The 18,534-nt window shown below is 40.2% G+C and overlaps 1 protein-coding gene across 1 annotated transcript; it reads left to right on the plus strand.

The window, feature by feature from the left end:
* The first annotated feature begins 3,600 nt into the window (after window positions 1-3,600).
* LOC130905472 (excitatory amino acid transporter 1-like) lies at window positions 3,601-15,795 on the plus strand. The gene is made up of 9 exons (XM_057818918.1): window positions 3,601-3,739; window positions 3,834-3,971; window positions 6,036-6,240; window positions 6,348-6,390; window positions 9,028-9,308; window positions 9,377-9,610; window positions 9,678-9,872; window positions 9,946-10,080; window positions 15,585-15,795. Exons 1-9 carry the CDS (start codon window positions 3,601-3,603, stop codon window positions 15,793-15,795), a joined length of 1,581 nt encoding a protein of 526 aa, XP_057674901.1.
* The last annotated feature ends 2,739 nt before the right edge of the window (window positions 15,796-18,534 follow it).

The raw sequence follows: 18,534 nt of genomic DNA on the forward strand, positions 1-18,534 counted from the left end.
AAAATGTCAGGGACATGACAAAGCCCTAACCTTGTACGCCCTGAAATTAATCGAGCTGCTTGACAGGATGCTAAGTTACTAAACCCAGATTGTTGATTGTGTTATTGTACAGTTTTGATGTATGTTCCATGCCTGAATGTGCGTCTTTAGTTGTATGGGGGACGGGAAACTGATAAGCGTATGCTTCATCCCGTCCGCCTTTGTCTTCTTCTTCGGTTCCTTCGGGCAAATCATATCTCATTTTGTAATTGTCAATGATTGTCAATGATACCGATGATGATGACAATAAATGCCATTCCAAAATATGAAAACCTATAAATGTTTGGGTGGTTTTAGTTAAAGCAGACACTGTTTTTACATCTGTGTGATTTTGACAAAGATCAGCTCACATTTAATGGTGATTTTATGCAGAAATGTGAGAAATTCCAAAAGGTTCAGATACTTTTTCATACCACTGTAGGTGCCGGCAAAGATTGATTATCAAATTTGTTGGCAACTAACCCTATTCCTGCTGACTTTGGGCAATAGGGAAACTACACCTTAAACTGGTTGCCAGTCAATCATAGGGCACACACAGAAAAAGACAACCATTGGCACTCGCAATCACACCGCCACTGAGTGGGAATCGATCCCATGTGTCTCACGCCGAAGTCAAGTGAACGTTCTTAACCAAACGCGACCCATTTCAACGGTATTCTTCACTAATTGTTCTTTACTTCATCAGGGACTATTTTTCTATACGGCGAGGTCACGGCGTCACGAGCTCTACTTTTTTAGCTAATTTTGGAGTGGCGTGTTCTCTGTGGAAATGAATCCAATTATAACATGTCCCCAGTGTGTGATGTGTATCACTTAACTATCTTGTATTTTCTACATCATAGCCATCGGAGGGTGGTAAACACAATGGAAGAAGGAAAAGACCAAAGGGGATGGTGAGATGACATAAGTGAAGGTTTTGCCTGTAAATGTGTCACAAGGATAACCGTCCAATGGGAGGATGGTTTTAGAACTGTCTACCTTACCTTGGTCTCCCACCGTTTCTTTTGCTCTTTCTATCTCTCCTCGTGAACTGCGTTCTGAATTTCATCACTCTGTTCTCCTGAATCTTAAACGGAGCCGCTGTTATCACACCTGTGCGGTAAATCTCAGCTGAGAAGAAGCAAGAAGCAAGTTTTCAGAGGTACGTGACTGAAAACCTTATTGTCATTTGCTCTAAAATGCCTGGATTACGTTGTTGGGAATTACGTCTGGCGCTAACTCATCATTAGTATTTATTAGAGTTGTCCGATATTATTGGGTAGCCGATAATATCTGCTGATGAAAGGATTTTAAAACTATATAACTATCACATTAATTTTTCATGATCAGTTTTGGGCCAATATGCCTATAGCAGTCCCTTATTGGCACTTGGACTTAATCGAAAACCCCCCGATGTTTCGAAGATTTTGATTTAGACGATAAATATGGTGGTGCTATACAGGCACTAATCCTCAGTTGAAGTTGTTCTCCTATTTTTCACAGAATGTTTATTTGGAAAACCTTGAAGTTGTTACATTTATCATTACTAAAGCATTGAGTGGGGTATCACCATACAATTAGCCATAAAATGTTAAGCCTACAACGGTATCGGTTTGATATCAGTATGGGATTTTTGGAGTTAGGAAATATCGTGATATCGGTTATGGTTTAGTATGTCATTATTGGAGAACTCTAGTTTTTATATACATATTAAAAACAATTAAATAAAATAAAAAACATTGGGCGGGAGGCAGGTCCTGAAAAGTGATTGTATAGCAGATACAAGATTTATGACTGTTTACTGTATATGGCAGAAAACACTTCAGTGACTTGATTTTCCGCTCTGAGACCCCCAGTTTGGCCAAATTTCAAAATTGTCCTATATGCGTGTGTAATACATCACTGGAAAGCTTAAAAGCTAAATTTTCTGGGGGAAGAAAATTTTGAACAGGTGGGCATTTATTCATTTATCTAATTTTTTAAACAGCAAAACCCTAACTGGAGGTGAGCACATGAGAGAGCATAATTACAGAGGCCATGATTTTAACGAGATATTATCGCGTACTTACCTTGTTTTGATCCAAAAACTCCATGTTGCATGTATAACCGAGTGTCAAGACACAGCTGTGAATGGCCACAGCCGGATTTTTGGGGAATTTATGGGTGAAACACGGTCATATAGCAAGAGTCGCGATGCAGAAATCGCAGACATCAAGGAGTGGTCGAGATGTTCTTTTTCATATATTTACCCTTTGAAACTTTTTTTTTTGTTTTTCAATTTTTCTTTTTTTAGATCGATTATTTATCATCTAACATGTCGGGAAAAATATGACAGAAACAAAAAAAAAATACAATTAATTGATAGTTATGAGGTAGATATCTGTGACTTATTTACAGACACCTTTTTTTTCATTGTGACGTCATTTGTTTAAAAGTTTAAAATATGCGAGTGAATAATTTTTTAAAGTCATTTTTTAAATGAAATATTAGACATCAATTGGTGATTATAAGTTAAAAATGACAGATATTTTGAATATTAAATACGATAACTTACCTTTTTATGGCTGGGTTGAAACTAAAGCGGTTGCGCAACGTTTGTAAGCGGAGGTTTCCAGGGTAAAACGGACAAATTAAAAATAGTTCGGGGGCTTCATGCGCCATGAATCTGCTACGGTATGTATTTTGTTGAAAAGTCTACTCAAAGTCAGGCACTGTTCTCCAGTTCTATAGTTTTCTTCAACATTTTATAAAAGACCTTAATTTTCGGAAAAGGAGCCGCTACTTCCAGTGTGGCTTATTTGTTGATTTATTTGGGTTAATAGGTAACACTTTATTTGACAGTGGCGTCATAAGATTGCCATAAGACCTTAATAATTATGAAATTACACTATCATGGGCATTAATGAACGCCAATTTTGTCAATAACTCCATTTATGTCCAGCTCGGATGTTTTACATCCATTCAAAAGTGAGATAATTTGCCAGAAAAACACAAAATGACATCTGTCATGAGCATTCATTAATGCTCATGGCAGTGTCATGTCATAATTATGACAGTCTTATGGCACCACGGTCAAATAAAGTGTTACCAAATACCATAACTGGCAATTAATGAAACAACTAGAACAGTAAATGAAGAAATAATTAGCAGAAAACATGAATTTTGTTTGTAATTTACATCTGCAGCGCAGCAATGCATGCTAGGAGGCATGTTGGACAACAACAGTGTTGACAGCATGTGGCAGCAGAGGTTGACTCTATCCCCCAAGGGAGCAATGATTCCCAAATGAAGCTTCTTGAAGCAATGAAGCTTTGCAGCCAAGTGATTCAAAGCTTCATGGTGGTTCATTTGGTCTTAAGCTTATGATGCCGCTGTCAAATAAAGTATTACCAGTTAATATCTTTTGGTGTAAATATCCCATGATACAGTGAGGACAGCTGCGGTTTATATTCCAATGCGGCTTATCTGTGAACGAATGTCGTTTTCGTATCAAATTTATAGTCTTAACATTACGGTACATGTTAGTTTCGATGAAAATTCGGCCATATATGTGAATGAAAATTTCTGGTTCAATGCAGCAGGATGCAGCGTTTCAGAGAAGGTATACACATACGCACTATGAAGGCCAAGAGAAAAGTGGAGGAGATCTCCAAGGAGGACATCCTGACTTTCCTGAAAAAGAATGCCTTTGTACTCTTCACAGTGGGTGCAGTTGTCATAGGTACGTATGCTTTTTCAAATGAATCAGAAAAGTAAAGCTAATGCAATTATTCAGTTGTCTGATACACTCCCCCATGCCTTCATTGTCCTTATAGGAATTATTCTGGGATTTGCATTGCGTCCCTATAAAATGTCATATCGAGAGGTAAAGTATTTCTCTTTCCCTGGAGAGCTATTGATGAGAATGCTGCAGATGCTTGTTCTACCTTTATTGGTCTCCAGTCTAATAACAGGTAAAACTCACACACCTTTGTTTTTTTTGTGTGTGTGTGTATAGATCTATGGAATCTGTACATTTGTTGACAGGGCTCTGGGTAAATGTGTCGATTACAAATTTGACACTGCTGGCCAAAAGTATTGGCACCCCTGCAATTCTGTCAGATAATGCTCAATATCTCCCAGAAAATGATTCAAATTACAAATGCTTTGGTAGTAATAGCTTCATTTATTTTGCTTGCAATTAAAAAACACAAAAGAGAATGGAAAAAAATTAAATAATTATCATTTCACACAAAACTCCAAAAATGGGTGTGACAAAAGTGTTGGCACCCTTTGAAAAATCATGTGATGCTTCTCTAATTTGTGTAATTAAGAGCACCTGTTACTTACCTGTGGCACATAACAGGTGGTGGCAATAACTAAATCACACTTGTAGCCAGTTAAAATGGATTAAAGTTGACTCAACCCATGTCCTGTGCCCTGGTGTGTATCACATTGAGTATGGAGAAAAGAAAAAGACCAAAGTACTTTCTGAGGACTTGAGAAGCAAAATTGTGTGGAAGCATGGGCAATCTCAAGGCTACGAGTCCATCTCCAAAGACCTGAATGTTCCTGTGTCTACCGTACGCAGTGTCATCAATAAGTGTAAAGCCCATGGCACTGTGGCTAACCTCCCTAGATGTGGACGGGAAAGAAAAATTGACGAGAGATTTCAACAACAGATTGTGCGGATGGTGGATACAAAACCTCGACTAACATCCAAACAAGTTCAAGCTGTCCCGCAGTCCGAGGTTACAACAGTTTCAACCGATACTATCCGTCGGGGTCTCAATGAAAAGGGATTCTATGGTAGGATACCCAGGAAGACCCCACTTCTGACCCAGAGACATAAAAAAAGCCAAGCTGGAGTTTGCCAAACCTTACCTGGAGAGGCCAAAAACATTTTGCAAGAATGTTCTCTTGTCAGATGAGACAAAAGTAGAGCTTTTTGGGAAAAGGCATCAATATAGAGTTTACAGGAAAAAAAACGAGGCCTTCAAAGAAAAGAACACGGTCCCCACGGTCAAACATGGCGGCAATTCCCTGATGTTTTGGGGTTGCTTTGCTGCCTCTGGCACTGGACTGCTTTGGCATGAGGAAGTCTGACGACTACCAACAAATTTTGCAGCATAATGTAGGGCCCAGTATGAGAAAGCTGGGTCTCCCTGTCAGGGAATGCTGGGCGGGCAGGTGTGTGTGGACCCAAACGCAGGAAAAGTGAAGCGAGGCAAAAAAGGCGGTGCAAAAATATGATTTAATTAAGGCCGACAGAAAAAACAAAGTACAAACCAAAACTGAGGTGATCCCAAAAAACACAGTAGCAAACAAAACTCAGGTTACTAACAAAAGGCTGGGTATCAAAAAACTTACTTTAAACACGAGGGCTTGGATAGACATCGACTCTGACACTGACAGACATTGACGATGACGCAACAGGGACTGAAAAGAAACTGGGAGTTTATATACACACGCAGACAAAGGGTAACGAGACAATGAGGAACAGATGGGTGACACAGGTGGACGCAGATTGGAGGATACACAAGGAGCGGTACACCAGGTGAAATCAGTGGCATTTACAAGGACACACTAGGAGGGAATCAACACAAAACCTAACACTCCTTCAGAGTTCGTGGGTCTTCAGCAGGATAAAGACCCAAAACACACTTCAAAAAGCTCTAGAAAATGGTTTTAGAGAAAGCACTGGAGACTTCTAAAGTGGCCAGCAATGAGTCTGGACCTGAATATCATAAAACACCGGTGGAGAGATCTAAAAATGGCACCCTTCAAATCTCAGAGACCTGGAGCAGGCCAAAGAAGAATGGTCTAAAATTCCAGCAGAAACTCATTGATGGATACCAGAAGCGGTTGTTTGCAGTTATTTTGTCTAAAGTTTGTGCTTCCAAGGGGTGCCAATACTTTTGGCCAGCAGAGAACACCGCAGTTGAAATTGTGTTGTATTACAACACATAAAGAAATAGACGAAGATAAGACAGATGTCTGTGGTTAACATACTGTTTTTCCATCTTTGTGTGCATTAGGAATGGCAGCATTGGACAGCAAAGCCTCAGGCAAAATGGGAATGAGAGCTGTGATTTACTACATGACCACTACGTTTATTGCCGTCTTTATTGGTATCCTTATTGTCCTCATCATCCACCCAGGAAAAGGATCTAAAGATGAGTTTGGAAAGCAACAGATGATAGAAGAAGTCAGTCCTGCAGATGCCTTTTTGGATCTGATCAGGTAGCTTGCAATTAGTAAAAATGTGCCTTATTAGTGGGTGCAAGAACCATTCGTGTCATTATTTTTCCATGTTCAACCATTTCCAACTAACTGGATTCTCATTCTAGAAATATGTTTCCTCCAAACCTGGTCCAAGCTTGCACTCAACAGGTGAGCCAAGATAATTACATGTTTGGTGATTTCGTCAATCCTTTTTAGCTGATAATGTTTTGCGTTTGTCAAGAATTAAGCATACAAAATCTTGGTTTACCTTTTCATCATATGTGACGGGATATTTGCTTGCCAGATATTCTGGTAGACAGCAGATTTTTTTTGTGTGACATCAATCACAGAAAATCACCCAGGCCCTGAAGCAGGAAAGCAGCCCCATGTCATCCCACAGCCACCAACATGTTTGATTGTTGGCCAGATGTGCTTTTTCCAAATGCTGTATTATTTTAACACTAATCGTTTAATAATAACGATAATTTAATACTTTGAGATAGCCAGCTAAAGCGCCTTCTGATAGAGTTAAATTGTTTCATCAGGCCACAGAATATTTATCCAAACGTTTTTTGGTAAATGTAAGATTTGCATTTTGTTTGTTTTATCATGAACCTTTAGCTTAGCTGAAACCGTTGAAGCTTGGAATTTTTGGACTGTCTTCTGAGTTATTTTATAACCCATATACAACCCCTAGCAAAAAGTATGGAATAACCAGTCTCGGACGAGCACTTGCTCAGGCATTTTATTATATAGAACAAACTCAGATAAAAAGCTTGAAAAAATAATGAATTAGTTCAAAAGTGGAACTCCTTGGCATTCAGAACACGGAAATAAATGAATAAAAACATCGTGGTGGTCATTAAAAGTTACTTTTATAGAGCAAGTGCAGGGAAAAAAAATATAGAATCACTCCATTCTGAAGAAAAAAATATGGAATCACTCCATTTTGAGTAGAAAATACAGACACACCCAGTCAATTTCTTTTCCTTCATTGGGACCCTGCCTCAGATTAGATCTGCTCATTAGTCAGCAGTTAAAAACAGTGCCGTTATCACACCTTGGATGGCTGCTGGACCAAGTGGATTCACAAGAATCATGGCTCCAACAAGAGTTGTCTCTTGAAACCAAGACGAGGGCTATCAAACCTCTTGTATGGTCTACATGTATGGTTGCCAAAGATGTGGGCTGTTCACAGTCAGCTATATCAGAAATCTGGGCCAAGTACAAACAGCATGGCAAGGTTGTTAAAATTAAGGGTACTAAACCTGGCCGCCACAGTAATAGGGTGGTAGGTGGGTTCCACACTTTTTCCCTAAGGCATGGCTCCTGGGGCGTGGCCTTCCCTCTGCCTGGGCTGCGGATCGCGGGAGTGGGGGGAGGTCGGGGCTCCGATCTTGCGTCGCCCCGTGGCGGTTCCTCAGCGTTCTCCTGCCTCCGCCTTCCCCCATCTTCTCTGACTGGGTATCTGCCCTGTGCTCCGTCACGACACGGGTCGCTGGCTGGGCACCGGTGTATCAGCTGGATGTTGCCTGCACTGGCGGGGGACCCTGCCCTGCCCTGGGCTTGGTGGGCCGCTGGGGGTCCTGTGGCGTGCCGTGCCGGTCGGGGGGCTGCGGCTGTGGCTGTGGCTTGTGGGCCGGGTGGGCGGACGGGGGTGGGCGAGGAGCTGGTGGTGTGTCCCCTCATGCCATTCCTGAAGGCCGGTTGATGGGTTAGGGTTGATGGGTGCGCGGGTGGCCCGGGGTACCACTCTGGATCCCAGGGGGGGTTGGGGCGAGGGGCTTGTGGTGTGTCCCCTCTTTATTTCCCTGAAGGCCCGTTGATGGGTCCACGGGTGGCCCGGGGGACCACCCTGGATCCCGGGCAGGGGGGGGGGGCTCCTTTGCTGGGCTACGGGAGGAGGGATGGGCTGCGCTGAACCCCCGACCGCCCTCCCTCCCCGGGCTGGCTGGGTGGGGGCCGTGGCCCTGGGTTGGCGCCAGCGTGGCATCTCTGCTCATCTGCGTGGCTGTCGCGCGCCTTGTGGGAATCACGTGCGGCTAGATGTCATTGGGCACGCTCGGGTGGGGGGTCCCGGTGCCGGGATTGGCGATGGGGCGGTGTAGGGTTGGTCACCAACGGGCTTGCACTCACAAGGGATTCACACGATTACTGGCTTCTAGATCACAGAGCTGATTTGTGTACACTCTATCTACCCCTTTCAATCATTTAGCTTATAGACTCCCCCACCCCCATCCCCCTCTTTCCCTGGTCAACAGGCTCCCCACATGGTGTCAACCGGAAATACATCTAGCTGACGATAGCACCAAAATATTAGTAGTTAGTCTAGATGTTCAATGTATTTGTTGTTGTAGTTTGTGTTTCTTTTCTTGTGTTTCTTTTCTTCTGTTCCCCCATAACCCCTTCCTGTTGGCACCAAATTGATGAAGAATATTTTTTGTCACTCATCAAGTCAGAGATGTGTTTTGATTATTATTTCTTTGTTTGTTTCTCATGATTCCATATATTTTTCCTCAGAATGGAGTGATTCCATATTTATTTCTCTGCACTTGCTCTATAAAAGTAACATTTACTGACCACCACGATGTTATTTATTCATTTCTTTTCGTATTTCTGAATGCTAAAGAGTTGCACTTTTGAACTAATTCATTATTTTTTTCAAGCTTTTTATCTGTGTTTGTTCTACATAATAAAATATCCGAGTGAGTGCTCGTCCGAGACTGCTGATTCCATACTTTTTGCTAGGGGTTATATAGTCAATTTGCCTATTTAACCAAGTTCCATCATCATGTCTTTGTCCAGTTCAAAACCAAATATGGAAAACGAGTCATTCACGTGACTGTGACGATGAACGACACCCTCTTTAATACGACCAACGGCACACAGGAGGTCATGGAATTAACCCGAGAGGAAGTGATCCCGGTACCTGGTCAGGTGAACGGCGTAAACGCTCTTGGGTTAGTGGTTTTCTCAATGTGTTTTGGCCTAATAATTGGCAACATGAAGGAGCAAGGCCAACTCCTGAGGGATTTCTTCGACAGCCTCAATGAAGCGATCATGCAGCTGGTTGCCATCATCATGTGGTAGGACTCCACATTCTGCTTTTTGTTCAATTTCATTTTAAACTCACTTTACCTCTTCATGTTTACAGGTATGCTCCTATTGGTATCCTGTTCCTCATTGCAGGAAAAATAGTGGAGATGGATGATCTTACGCAGATGGGTGGCCAGTTGGGCATGTATACCATCACGGTCATCATTGGGCTAATGATCCATGCCATTCTTATTCTTCCCACTCTGTATTTTGTCATCACTCGGCAGAACCCTTTTATTTTCATTGCCGGGCTTGTACAAGCTCTTGTCACAGCGCTCGGCACCTCTTCCAGGTAACAATTTGCATTATATTCATTGTAACAAATGTTCCAAACCAAAGTTTGTGTTGTCTACTCCTAGCTCAGCCACCCTCCCAGTCACATTTAAATGTTTGGAGGAGAACAACAAAATCGACAAGAGAATTACTCGTTTTGTTTTACCTGTGGGAGCCACTATCAACATGGATGGCACTGCTCTTTATGAGGCGCTGGCTGCCATTTTTATTGCCCAAGTTAATAACATGGAGATGAACTTTGGGCAGATCATCACCATCAGGTAAGAAGAAAAAACTGGGTAACATGGTTGAAAATAAATTTAAAAAATGAACATTTCTGCCCCTGGAATCAAGTATTACAGCAACCGCCGCTAGCATCGGAGCTGCCGGTATTCCACAAGCTGGCCTGGTCACTATGGTGATTGTATTGACCTCTGTCGGACTTCCTACTGATGACATCACTCTGATCATTGCAGTAGACTGGTTCCTGTGAGTATTCTATACTTTCAAAAATACAGTGGTATGAAAAAGTATCTGAAACTTTTGGAATTTGTCACATTGCTGCATAAAATCACCATCAAATGTGATCTGATCTTTGTCAAAATCACACAGATGAAAAAAACAGTCTGATTTAACTAAAACCACCCAAACATTGATAGGATTTTGATGAGGATAGTATGCAAACAATGACAGAAGGGGAAAAAATATGTAAGTGAACCATCACATTTAATATTTTGTGCCCCCCTTTGGCAGCAATAACTTCAGCAGATCAGTCTAGGACATCGATCACGACTAAGCTTGGCCCATTCCTCTCTACAAAAATGCTGTAGTACAGTCAGATTCCTGGGATGTCTGGCATGAATCGCCATCTTTAGGTCATGCCACAGTTCAGTTCAGTTCAGTTCAGTTCAGTTTAAGTTTATTGTCCCCTATGAGGGGGAAACTTGTCTTACAGCAGGTAAGCATACAGATAACAGATAACACAACCACTCATACACATACAATAAAATAACACAGACTACAAATTTAAAATGCCATAGACAGTTTTGCATCTAAGTGCAAGAATTGTGCAAATTTAGCAACCGAATTGCACTGGGTAGGAAGGAGTTCTTTGTCCTATTTAACCTAAAACCAGGGACTCTGAATCTCCTGCCTGAAGGGAGGACCTCAAACGAGCAATGAAGGGGATGTTGTACACAATTCAGGATGTGTTTTGCCTTCCTCATGACCTGCCTCTCATAATTATCTGTTAAGGAGACCTGTGGACAGCCTATTATCTTACTCGCGACCTTGACAATATGGTTGATGTTATTTTTCTCCTTCAGGCTAAGTCCTCCATACCAGGCAATAAAAGCAGAAGTAAGAACTGATTCAATAAAAGATTTATAAAACAAGGACAAGATAGCCTTATCAAAAGAGTTAAGCTTCCTTAGGAAGTACAATCGTTGTTGGCCCTTTTTGCAGATAGACTCTGTATTTGCATCGAATTTGAGTTTACTGTCTATCACAGTACCCAAGTATTTATACTGATCCACCAGCTCTATACTGTTACCTTTTATACTAGTTGGTTGAGGAGGAGCAGGTTGTTTTTTTCCTAAAATCTACCAACATATCCTTAGTTTTAGAGGTGTTAAGGTGGAGAAAAGATTTATCACACCAACTAACAAATTCGTCGACCACGGGGCCATGCTGGGATTCATGTTTCTGGAGTAGACTGACAATGACTGTATCATCAGCATATTTTAGGATATGTCTGTTGCTGTACTGACTCCTACAATCATTAGTGTAGAGAATAAATAGTAAAGGTGAGAGTACACAACCCTGAGGGGAGCCAGTAGAAGAGACCCGTCTTTCAGAGAGACAACCATTTACTCTAACTCTCTGTGTTCTGTTTGTTAAAAAGTCCATTATCCAGCACACAAGATTACTTTCAATAGTAAATTCTGAAAGTAATTTACCAACTAAAACATGTGGCTGGATTGTATTAAAAGCTGAAGAGAAATCCAAAAACAGGAGCCTGGCATGCACACCAGAACTCTCTAAATGTCTGTAAAGGAGATTTAAAAGTGTAATCTGGGCATCATCTACCCCTCTACCAGCTACAGGATCTCAATGGGGTTCAAGTCTGGACTTTGACTTGGCCACTGCAGAACGTGTATTTTGTTCTTTTGAAACCATTCTGAAGTGGATTTACTTCTGTGTTTTGGATCATTGCCTTGTTACAACATCCATCCTCTTTTTAGCTTCAACGGTCTGACAGACGGCCTCAGCTTTTCCTGCAAAACTTTTGAATTCATTCTTCCATTAATGATTGCAAGTTGTCCAGGCCTTGAGCAAGCAAAACAGCCCCAAATCATGATGCTCCCTCCACCATGCTTCACAGTGGGGCTGGGATGTTGATGTTGGTGAGCTTTTCCATTTTTTCCTCCACACATGACATTGTGTGTTACTACCAAACAATTCAACTTTGGTTTCATCAGTCCACAAAATATTTTGCCACAGCTTCTGTGGCGTGTCCAAGTGCTTTTTTTGCAAACATTAGACAAGCAGAAATAATTTTTCTTTAGACAGCAGTGGCTTCCTTCGTGGAGTCCTCCCACGAACACCATTCTTGGCTATCGTTTTTCATATAGTTGGTGTGTGCACAGAGATATGGGACTTTGCCAGTGATTTCTGCAAGTCTTTAGCAGACAATTTAGGGTTATTTAGAGTATTCTGCGCTGAACTCTTGGCATCATCTTTGGTGGACGGCCACTCCTTGGGAGAGAAGCAACAATGGCAAACTCTCTCCATTTGCAGACAGCTTCCCTGACTGTCGATTGATGAACATCCAGACTTTAGAGATGGTTTCGGATCCTTTCCCAGCTTTACACAAATTAACAATCCTAGATCACAGGTCTTCAGACAGCTCTTTTGACCGAGCCATGATGCACATCAGACAAAGCTTCTCATCAAGACATTTCTTACCAGGTGTGTGTTTTATTGTGGGCAGGGCAGCTTTAAACCACTCATCAGCGATTGGGCACACACCTGACTTAAAATGTTTGTCAAAAATTGGTTTCAATTGCTCTTTAAGTCTCCTTAGACAGAGGGTTCACTAACTTGTTTTTCCTCCTTCTGTCATTATTTGCATGCTATCCTCATTAAAATTTGAAAATCTATAAATGTTTGAGTGGTCTTAATTAAAGCAGACACTGTTTTTTTTCATCTGTGTGATTTTGACAAAGATCAGATCACACATTTGATGGTGATTTTATGCTGAAATGTGAGAAATTCCAAAAGGTTCAGATACTTTTTCATACCACTGTATAATTATGAAAGACAGTAAAGTGCTTTTTAAACATAAAAAGTATGATCATCTATACTACAACCTAGTGACACACTTTTCACTTGTCCCCGAAGCCGTGCTCCACATCTTTTCCTTTGTATTGAATACTTTCTGGAGTGAGTTTTAACATAGCAACATAATTAGGTTTCCCAAATTAATAATTCCAATTAGAAGCCCTGTCTCAGAAATTGCTCAGCTAACTGGGGCAAAGTGGAAAAATCCCTGTCTTCTCAATTAGGATAGTCCAAATACGAACAGCTGTCCTTTTTATCGAGTACTCTATAATTGAAAATAATATTTCAGAACTTTGTGCAGTGTATCAGTATTAAACACCAGAGGGCAGTAGATGTTTGTAACACTTTAAAATGTTTGGTTTGTAAACAGTGCCCAGACTACATGAAGGTCACTAATATGAAATATTTACAGTTGCATTTGTATTCATAGGGACAACAGTGGCGCTATAAGACTCTCATAAGACCATCATAGTTATGAAATTACTCTGCCATCAGCATTAATGAATGCTTATGACTGATGTCATTTTGTTTCATCCGACAAATGATCTCACTTTGAATGGATGTAAAAGATCCGAGCTGGACATACAGTGGTATAAAAAAGTAACTGAACCTTTTGGAATTTCTCACATTTCTGCATAAAATCACCATCAAAGGTGATCTGATCTTTGTCAAAATCATACGGATGAAAAAACTGTGCCTGCTTTAACTAAAACCACCCAAACATTTAAAGGTTTTCATATTTTAATGAGGATAGTATGCAAACAATGACAGAAGGGGGAAAAATAAGTAAGTGGACCCTCTTCCTAAGGAGATGTAACGAGCAATTGAAACCATTAAAATTTTTTTTTTTTTTACGAACAATTTTAAGTCAGGTGTGTGCCCAGTCACTGATGAGTGGTTGCCTGCCAACTATAAAAAACACACCTGGTAAGAATTGTCTTGATGAGTAGCATTATCTGATGTGCATCATTGCTCGGTCAAAAGAGCTGTCTAAAGACCTGCGATCAAGGACTGTTGATTTGTATAAAGCTGGGAAAGGATACAAAACCATCTCTGAAAGTCTGGATGTCCGTCCACCGAAGATGATGCCTAATGTTTAGCACAGAATACTCAGAGAGGTAAAAAAGAACCCTAGAGTGTCTGCTAAAGACTTACAGAAATCACTGGCATTGACCAATAGCTCTGTGCACACATCAACTACATGTAAAACTATGGCCAGGAATGGTGTTCATGGGAGGACTCCACAGAGGAAGTCACTGCTGTCTAAAAAAACAACATTGTTGCTCGTTTAATGTTCGCAAAAAGGCACCTGGACACTCCACAAAAGTTTTGGCAAAATATTTTAAGGGCTGATAAAACCAAAGTTGAATTGTTTGGGAGTAACACACAACGTCATATGTGGAGGAAAAATGTAGCAGCTCACCAATATCAACACCTCATCCAAACTGTGAAACACAGCGGGGGAAGCATCATGAATTGGGGCTGTTTTGCTGCCTCAGGGGCTGGAAAACTTGCAATCATTAATGGAAGAATTACTTCAAAAGTTTTGCAGGAAAACCTGAGGCCGTCTATCAGACAGTTGAAGCTAAAAAGAGGATGGATGCTACAACAAGACAATGATCCAAAACACAGAATACTCAAAGAGGTAAAAAAGAACCCTAGAGTGTCTGCTAAAGACTTATAGAAATCACTGCCACAGTCCAATTTCTATGTGCAAACATCACATGAGCATAAATTCTGCTGTCTAAAAAAATGTTGCGCTCGTTTAATATTTGCAAAAAGGCACTTGGACACTCCAAAGATGTTTTGGCCAAAATATTTTATGGACTGATGAAACCAAGGTTGAATTGTTTGAGAGTTACACACAAGGTCATTTGCAGAGGAAAAATGGAACAGCTCACCAACATCAACACCTCATCCCCACCGTGAAGCATGGTGGAGAGAGCATCATGATTTGGGGCTGTTTTTCTGCCTCAGGGCCTGGACAGCTTTCAATCATTAATAGAAGAATGAATTCAAAAGTTTTGCAAGTAAACCTGAGGCCGTCTATCAGACAGATTGTAGACAGATCAGCAGTTTGTAGAAAAGAATTGGCCAAGATCAGCCCTTATCGATATGCCTACAGGAAGGTTCTGGTTGAAGTTATTGCTGCCAAAGAGGGGGGGGGGGGGGGGCGCCCACAAAATATTAAACGTGACGGTTCACTTACTTATTTTCCCCCTTCTGTGTCATTGTTTGCATATTATCCTCATTAAAATATGAAAACCTATAAATGTTTGAGTGGTTTTCGTTAAAGCAGACACTGTTTTCTCATCTGTGTGATTTTGATCAGATCACATTTGATAGTGATTTTATGCAGAAATGTCAGAAATTCCAAAAGGTTCAGACACTTTTTAATACCACTGTACCTTTTTGTGAGCCAAACCTTTAAGAAGAAGCAGACAAAAAGGTTTTCGCTTATCGCCATTGTATTTCCCTTGTTGTACAATGGTAACGGTATCAATGTGTACTCTTCCTTAGCAAGCTAATTGCAGAATAACAGGATGGGGTTTGGAAAAATACCCCTCAAAAACCTCATGACTATGGCAGAAAAACACTTTTGTAATATAGATAAAGCAGCATTGTTAACAGTTTCTCTTTTCGTGTGACAGGGACCGTCTGCGTACCACCACCAACGTTCTGGGGGATTCGATCGGGGCGGGCATCATAGAGTTCCTCTCTCGGAACGAGCTTCGCAGCAAGGATGTGGAGATGGGAAATTCAGTGCTGGAAGAGAGAGAGAGGAAGAAACCTTACAAGCTCATTTCACAGGATTGTGATTTGGAAAATGACAAACGTGGCCACAATGAATCGAGCATGTAGTTCTTGCTAAATGTCTATTCCAGCTTTTCAAACAACTGAGGCCGTTTTGTTTTGATGAATGTTGCTCTTTGCTTTGATTTCACACAACCATTATTTTTGATCTTGACCAAGAAGTGATGATTTTCCAACATTCCTCTTTCATCCAAAAGAACAAACCACTTGCTTAATTCATAGAGTTTAGAACTAGTGGTTTTGTATATTTATTACATATTAATTAATGCTTATTAATGTAGTATCATATTATCTCTGGCCAATGACTGAGCTTTGTTTGCAAATAGAAAAGGGAGGTATTTTTAAAATAAAGCTAAAAATGGATAAAAAATCAGGCTGGTGGCTACACCAGTGTCAGACAATAATGATTATTATAAAGATCTTTTTCACAATTGTTTTTATTGTGTATTGATATTGTTGAATGTACTGTGGTATGAAAAAGTATTTGAACCTTTTGGAATTTCCCACATTCCTGCATAAAATCACCATCTAATGTAATCTGATCTTTGTCAAAATAACACAGATGAAAAAACAGTGTCTGCTTTAGCTAAAAACCACCCCAAACATTTATAGGTTTTCATATTTTAACGAGGATAGTATGCAAACAATGACAGAAGGGAGGGAAATAAGTAACTGAACCATCACATTTAATATTTTTTGAACCCCCTTTGGAAGAAATAACTTCAACCAGACGCTTCCTGTAGCTGCAAAACAGTCTGGCACATTGATCAGGACTACTCTTGGGACATTCTTCTCTACAAAACTGCTGTAGTTCAGTCAGATTCTTGGGATGTCTGGCATGAATCACCCTCTTTAGGTCATGCCACAGCATCTCAATGGGGTTCAAGTCTGGACTTTGTGTAACGTGTATTTTGTTCTTCTGAAACCATTCTGAAGTGGATTTACTTCTGTGTTTTGGATCATTGTCTTGTTGTAGCATCCATATTTTTAGCTTCAACTGTCTGATAGACGGCCTGAGGTTTTCCTGCAAACCTTTTGAATTCATTCTTCCATTAATGACTGCAAGTTGTCCAGGCCCTGAGATAGCGAAACAGCCCCAAATCATGATGCTCTCTCCACCATGCTTCACGGTGGGGATGAGGTGTTGATGTTGGTGAGCTGTTCCATTTTTTTGTGTGTTACTCCCAAACAATTCAACTTTGGTTTCATCAGTCCACAAAATATTTTGGCCATAACTTCTGTGGAGTGTCCAAGTGCCTTTTTGTGAACATTAAACGAGCAACAATGCTATTTTTAGACAGCAGTGGCTTCCTCCGTGGAGTCCTCCCATGAACACCATTCTTGGCTATTGTTTTACATATAGTTGATGTGTGTACAGAGATATTTAACTGTGCCAGTGATTTCTGTAAATCTTTAGCAGACACTGTAGGGTTCTTTTTTACCTCTCTGAATATACTGCGCTGAACTCCTGCTGTCATCTTTGGTGGATGAAGGGAAGGAACAGTACCAAATTCTCTGCATTTGTAGACAACTTCTTTGACTATTGATTGATGAGTATCCAGACTTTTAGAGATGGTTTTGTATCCTTTCCCTTTATACAAATCAATAATCCATGATCGCAGGTCTTCAAACAGCTCTTTTGACCGAGCGATGATGCACATCAGACAATGCTTCTCATCAAGACAATTCTAACCAGGTGTGTGTTTTATAGTGGGAAGGGCAGCTTTAAACCATTCATCAGTGATTGGGCACACACCTGACTTAAATTGTTTGGTAAAAATAGTTTTCAATTGCCCTTTAAGTCTCCTTAGGCAAAGGGTTCACTTACTGATTTTTTCCCCTTCTGTCATTGTTTGCATGCTATCCTTATTAAAATATGAAAACCTGTAAATGTTTGGGTAGTTTTAGTTAAAGCAGACCCTGTTTTTTCATCTGTGTGATTTTGACAAAGATCAGATCACATTTGTTGGGGATTTTATGCAGAAATGTGAGAAATTACAAAAGGTTCAGATACTTGTTCATACCACTATAACATCAGTCAAGGCTGTATATTACTATTTTACATCCCCAAGATTTAAGAATACATGTGTGCATTTGTAATTAATATACTCTTTTAGGTATCACAATAATAAAATGCAAAAACATTTAAGACTGTTGAATGGCAAATTTACCAGTTTATTAGCATCATTTAAAAATATTTTCATTATATTCTTCATGTTTCTTGGTCCTTCTGCTTAAGTGGCTTCTCCTCAGAAACGGTTTGTTTGTTAGGGTAGATTAAATATTATAAATTGTCCATTTGTTTAAATGTTAGAAAATTACGGAGGTAGATTTGTGTCTTTATTATTCAATCAAAAAAAAGTTGCTTCAATCAAAATATATTAATACTTTCAGTTAAAAAAGTTACTTCAAAAATAAAAATGTGTTTGAATGAAGAAATAAATTTGAAACTAGGGCTGTCAAACGATTAAAATTTTTCATCGAGTTAATTACAGCTTAAAAATTAATTAATCGTAATTAATCGCAATTCAAACCATCTATAAAATATGCCATATTTTTCTGTAAATTATATATATATATTCTGTAAAATAATTTGTTGGAATGGAAAGATAAGACACAAGATGGATATATACATTCAACATCCGGTACATAAGGACTGTAGTGGGCATTTCACTCTACTGTCATTTAAATCTGTCTATGTTGTCCTCACTCCGAAGCGTCTACTTTTTCCAAAGCTAGACAGCTAATGAACGACGCCTTAATAATCAGACTTCTTCCTTTTTCATC

The sequence above is a fragment of the Corythoichthys intestinalis genome, chromosome 17, assembly GCF_030265065.1.
Source record: "Corythoichthys intestinalis isolate RoL2023-P3 chromosome 17, ASM3026506v1, whole genome shotgun sequence".
NCBI classification, from domain to species: domain Eukaryota; kingdom Metazoa; phylum Chordata; class Actinopteri; order Syngnathiformes; family Syngnathidae; genus Corythoichthys; species Corythoichthys intestinalis.